At 58.9% G+C, this 6100-nt stretch overlaps 1 protein-coding gene across 1 annotated transcript in view; it reads right to left on the bottom strand.

The window, feature by feature from the left end:
• Positions 1–6100, bottom strand: part of MROH5 (maestro heat-like repeat family member 5) — a 63008-nt gene that overhangs the window by 2574 nt on the left and 54334 nt on the right. The window contains 4 exon segments of the mRNA XM_006879449.1: positions 26–202; positions 2991–3134; positions 3707–3821; positions 4629–4766. Coding sequence (XP_006879511.1) covers positions 26–202; positions 2991–3134; positions 3707–3821; positions 4629–4766 — 574 coding nt within the window.

Here is a 6100-nt window from a genome sequence, read left to right as displayed (position 1 = left end):
AGGGTGCCCCTTGGGGTGTGCTCACGTCATTGAAGAAGGAGCTGATGATGATGGCGACGCCAATGCCCTGGGAGCCCACGCCGAGCGCACCCAGGTGACGCAGCACGTCGGACAAGGTGGCCATGACGCACATCAGCTCAGGCTCGCTGGCCTGGTAGAGGCCGACCAGGAAGAACGGCATCTGTGCACGGAGCAGGCTCTCCTGCGGCCGAGAGGGGAGCAGTGAGGGGCCGTGGAGACCCACCACCAAGACACATCCTTCTGACAGTCCCCCTTCCAGAACCCCAGCCTCCACGGGCCCCACAAGCCCCCCATTCTGACCCCCATCCCTGCCCACCCCCAGCTAGGGCTGGAGAGGTAGGGAGCTCTGCCCCTCCGCTAGCTGCCCTGTCCACTGCAGGGACTAGCGTGCTGGGGTGAGGGCAGGGCAGAGTCCTGCTCCTTGCTGCTCTGCCCAGCAGGCAATGTGTGTCCAGGACAAGGCAATCCCCTCTCTGAGCCCCATTAGCCCTATTTGCCCCCTCACCATGTCTGAGGGACCTACCTCTCCACCTCTGCCTGCCTCACCCCATTCCAGAAACCCCTGGGTACATGGAGGGGGCACTGGCAGGAGTTGGGGGGCCTGAGACAGACAAGCCAGCTGAACCTCTGTGCTCATGTCAAGGTTATTGCTGTCATGGGATGGTGCTTTTGTGAGCACCACAGAGTGACTTTGGGCCTTTACAGTGCCAGTGATGGCACGTGCAACTTTGACAGTCCTCTCTGAACACTGGAACTCATTTCCTGCCAGTGAGAGCTGCCCCGTGTATGCTCGGGTCCCAGTCCCTGAGGCAGCCAGAAGGAATGGGTGGGCCAACAGCAGTCATTTGTGCTGACTGGCCTGGTCGGTACAACTTTCAAGTCTTCCTGGAAGTTTCTCTTCAAACCATGCTCCATTTAAGGTCTTATATTCCTCTTCAGCAAGTGAGCCACTCAACAGACAAACACTTGTTGAACTGGGAAGGGTCAGTGTGTCAGAACAGGGCTCCAAAGTGGGGCAGCAGGCAGGATGGAGTCCAGCAGAAGGACAGCAGAGGCAGCGTCAGCGGGCCACAGAGCAGGGTGACATGGCTGTTTAACACTGTCACCTCAAGTGAGCTCAGGGGAGGTCTTGGGGAGAAGACATATCAGCAGATATACCTGAGGAAGCCCTCGGAGATGGAGCATGGCTGAGGCCCAGGGGTTAGTGTTCTGGGCAGAGAGGCCAAGGGGCTGGGAAAAGGTCAGGATGGAAGTGGACAGGCTTACAGAGCCTCGGCTTGCACTTGGAGTGAGTGGGAGCCAGAGTGGGCTCTGTGCAGAGGAGTGAAGACCTCTCTCCCACAGCATCATGGGCAACCTCTGCTCCAGGGTATGAGGATGGTGAAATGCAGAAGGGACAGACATAGGGGCTGGCAGGGTGGGTACAGGGATGAAGATGACTGTGGTGTGCGGGTGGTGGTGGCAGCAGGAGGTGGGAGAAGTGGCTGGGCTCTGTTTGGACTGTGGTGTCTGTTGATTGACTAATAGATCAAAGAGAGGAGTCAAGGGCAACTTTAGAAGTTTGAGGGAAGAGCACTGGGATACGGGGGTGCTGCAGGGAGATTAGGGGACACCAGAGTAGATGGTTATCGGAATACTGCATGGAGATTGGGGAGGACACAGTAGTGGCATGGTGGGGTTTGCAGGGAGACTAGCGGGGTGGGGGAGTTGGCTTTGGACTTGCTGGGTTTGCAAATTAGAATTCAAGTCAACATAAAAAAAGAGCCTAAGTTGCAGCTCAGAGGTGGGGCTGGGATTCAGTTTGAGAGCAATGCTCAAAACCCAATTGCTATCGAGTTGGAAGGAGCTATGGCTGGCCCTCCAGTGGGAGGTTGTCGATTGCACGGGAGGAGATTGGCCATCTTTGTTCTGTGGAGTTCCTGGTGGACTTGAACTGCCAGAGAGGAGCCACCATTGGATTAGCAGAGCAGTGACCTATGAGAAGGGCCATGACACCAACCAGCTGACGTCCAGTTGGTTCTGACTCATGGTGAGTCCACAGGTGAGGGCAGGGCTGTGCTGCATGTGAGGGGGTGGGAGGGCTGTGCTGCATGTGAGGGGGTGGGAGGGCTGTGCTGCACATGAGGGGGGGAGCAGGGCTGTGTTGCACATGAGGGGGCGGGAGGGCTGTGCTGCATGCGAGGGGGCGGGAGGGCTGTGCTGCATGCGAGGGGGCGGGAGGGCTGTGCTGTACGTGAGGGGGGAGCAGAGCTGTGCTACACATGAGGAGTGAGGGGCAGGAGGGCTGTGCTGCACGAGGACATTTCTCTCGAGGCACCTTCTGGAGAACCTCCAGCTTTGGGGTGAGCAGCTGAATGCTCTTCAGTATGTGGCACCCACAGCCCTTCCTGATCTGTTGTGTGCTGCGGAGTCGGGACCAACCCATAATGAAAACCGGGCGGGTTTTCAGAGGCTATAAATTGAACTGGAGGAGGCTGCCCGTTCTTCTCCCGCAAAGCACTTGGTGGGTTTGAACTGCATGCCTTGGAATTCCAGCACGTCTCCTCACCACTAGGCCACCAGAGTGGAATTCAGCTCTTCAGCTCTTTTCCGAGAGGCTGTTTTCTGGGCCTCAAGCACAGTGTCTCCACATCAACAAAATTTCAGTTTGACAGTGAAGTTTATGACATTGAAAGTCGCTACATGGTGAGCAGCCTGTCCCCTGGGCCGCTGTGTGAGGAACTTGTCTGGTCCTGGGTCTCAGAGGCACTGCTTCGCTCTCTGAGGGCAGCAGTGGCACCGGCTCCTCCTCCAGCCTCCTGACAGAGCGCCTGTGGCCATTGTGTCTTCTGGGCCCTGCTGTGGTGCACCCTAACCACCACACAGGGGGACGCCTCTTCCCCAGCCCAGGCCCTCACCTCTGTTCCCACAGTTCCCCAGCTGCAGGCTGAGGATGCTGGAGGGGACCGTGTCCCTACCCTCACCCTCACCTTCTCTGGGTGGAAGAGGGCATTTCCCAGGCCCTGCAGGCTCCAGATGCGGACCTCAGGGCTGGGGTCCCGCAGGCCTTGGTCCAAGGCAGTCAGCACGGCTTGTTTGGAGAACACCTCCAGCAGGGCAGGGCTGTAGAGGAACTGGAGTATTCTGGCAGGTGGGTCAGGCCTGCTCCCCACTGGGGTCCAGGCTCATGAGTACAAGGTCCACTGCCTAAACGGTTCCACCCACTAGTGACCAACTGGGGGAACTGAGGCCCAGAAGGGGACGGGCCTCGCAGCACTGTATGCTGTGGCCCACATCCTGGCTCAAGAGGTCTTGGGATTCAGCTCTCAGGAGGGGTTGGACACCAGTGACGGGGTTCATGGGGACACCCTTGGGTATGTCCCCTCCCACCATCTCTGTGCAGCCCAGAACCCCCTCACCCCACCCTTTGACTCCAGCTGATGTCTCTTCAGCTTTGAGGTCCCATGGAGAGAGCCCAGGATGTGAGGGGTGGTGGTGGCTGTTTTAGGGGCTAAAGTTGGAGCCCTGCCCTGCCTGGCACCATGCAGAGTCCTGGGCTCTGCAGGGCGCTGTGGGGACAAGAGAAGGAGAGGAGAAGGCCCTGGCCAGAGCTTGCCAGCAGGACAGAGTCTGAAGGCCCCTCGGAGAGTGAGGCTGCAGTTCCTGATGAATGCCCACAGAGCCTGTGTCCCTCTTGCGCCCTCACCTCTGTGAGGATGAGGATGGCCACCTTCCTCTCACGCTCCTCCCCGCTCTGCAGGCTGGGCAGCAGCTGGCCGAGCACAGTCTTGACCTGGCGGCAGCGGTTCTGCACCATGGCCCTGGGGCGGCGAGGGCAGGGACAAGCCTGGGCTGTGGACACCACTCTGAGTCCACCCTACCCCTGGGGGTGTGTGTGGGAGGGAGTGGGGGGTATAGAGTGTTTTGGGGTGTGTGTGAGTGTATATGCCTGATGTGTGGAGTGTGTCGTGTGAGGGGGGTGTGTGTGTGAGGTGTGATGTGTATGGGGGTGTGTGTAGAGTGTGTGCTGTGTGTGGGGTGATGTATGTGTGTACGCACACACATGCACATGTGGGGGGTGTGTGTGTGAGGTGTGATGTGTATGGGGTGTGTGGAGTGTGTGCTGTGTGGTGATGTATATGTGTATGTACGCACATGCTCCTGTGGGGTGTGTGTGTGTGGAGTGTGTGCGGTGTACGTACAGTGGTGATGTATATGTGTATGCACACACATGCGCATGTAGTGTGAGTGAGTGTGTGTGAGGTGTGATGTGCATGGGTGTGTGTGTGGTGATGTATGCGTGAGCCCCAACATGATCCAGGCCTCATGATGCTCCCAGAGTCTGAGAAGAACACTCTCTTGGGGGGAAGTGCCCCCAGTTCTGTATCCGTATGGGCTCTGTTGGCACTTCCCTTCACACCCTTGGTGGTCCCCTAAGCTAGGCCCATGAGGAACAGAGAAGGGGCTCAGGCTGGTGAGGGCATGGGGTTGAGGGGGCCTCTAAGACTGGAGCGTGTGCACGTTTCAGGGCCCACAGCTGCTGGCAGAAGGCACTGGCCTCTGCTGTCCATATGCCCAGTCTCCTGGGCTCCCAAGGAGAGGGGACCTGGGTGGGGTTGGGAGCATACCTGGCGAGGAGGCTCACAGCCTGTGGGTAGGTGGGCATGGTGGTGAAGAGCCCCCAGGCGGCCTGCAGCTCCAGGTGGGCGTAGTCACACCAGTGCCCGGTGGTGGACAGGAGGCTCTTCAGTGCCTCCAGTGATGTGCTGTGGCCGAGCAGGGATGTCAGGCCTGCCCAGTGCCATGGGCGGTCACAGCCACCCCCAGCCCAGGATGGTCCCCAGCCTTCCAGAATGGCCCCATATGGACTTCTTCCTGGCTCCCAGCCTGGCTCCAGCTCCTAGCAGTCCTGGGGTCACCCGGGCCTGGCTTATTTGTGCTCATGGTCAGCACAGACCTCTGGTTCTTGGGGACATCTGAGCGGTCTCTGCTCAAAGGACATGGGGGGCAAATGTTTTGATTTTTTAAGTAATGCTTGTGGGGCCTTTGAGACAGCTTAGAGCAGGTGGTGGGTTCTAGGCTGGAGTGGAGAGTTCCGGACTGGAGAGCTGTGGAATGAGGGCTGATAACTGGGGAGGGTGAGGTGTAGCTCATCCTGTGATCCTTGATGAGGGAACTGTGGTCCTGCACCGCATCACGGATGTGACCCTTACAGGGGGCTGAACACCCAGCAGTCTCTGTGCAGCGTCCACAGTGACCCTGCTGGGCTGTAGCCAGAGATGCGCCTCAGAGGGCCTGGGGATCTGCTTCTGAAAATACAGCCACTGAGGATTCGGCTCTCACATCTGTGGTTGCCATGAGCGCATGGCCGCTGGTTTGGGATTAGTGATACATGTCCAGTGAGACTGACAGCAGCTCTGTACACATGGGGGAGCTCTGAGCGTGAGAGAAGGACAGAGGGACAGCCCTGCACATCTGGAGGGCCCTGAATGAGACAGAGGGATATCCCTGCACATCTGGGGAGCCCTGAGCATGACAGAAGGACAGAGGGACAGCCCTGCTCCCTGGAGGCTCCCTGCTCTGGGGAACAGACAGTGGGACATGATGCTGGGAGAACATGAGGGAGGGTGGAGGGCTGGTGTGCGTCACTGAGAGGGCGCTGGGGGATCACCCCCACAGAGGTGAGGCTGTCGGTGGGCAGCCTGTGCAAAGGCTGTGAGGCAGGACTGGGCTTGCTGGTCAGAGGACAAGTGAAACTTCGCTAGAGTAGGGGAACAGGACGTGGGGTGCAGAGCTCACAGGCCTGTGTGAGTGTCTGGTAAGGAGGGTTGTGTGAGATAATCTTGCTTAGGCTCCCACAGGGTCACATGAGAGGGTGAGGTCACATGGAGAGGGGGTGACATGGGGTGAGGGGCAGTAGTGAGGGGGAAGGGAACAGTGAAAGAGGGGGAGCAGTAGGTGAAGAGGGTGGGGGAGCCTTGAGGGGGAGCAGTGAAGATGGAGGAGCAGGAGGGCAGTAGGAGAGGAGCAGTGAGGGTGGGGGAGGGGAGCAGTGAGGGGGAGAGGTGTGTGTGAGGTGTGATGTGTATGGGGTGTGTGG

Source organism: Elephantulus edwardii, unplaced genomic scaffold (genome assembly GCF_000299155.1).
Source record: "Elephantulus edwardii isolate Elephantulus edwardi_28Jun2011 unplaced genomic scaffold, EleEdw1.0 scaffold00003, whole genome shotgun sequence".
NCBI lineage: Eukaryota > Metazoa > Chordata > Mammalia > Macroscelidea > Macroscelididae > Elephantulus > Elephantulus edwardii.
Note: the sequence above shows the minus strand (reverse complement) of the source record. Positions and strands in the feature narration are given on the sequence as shown.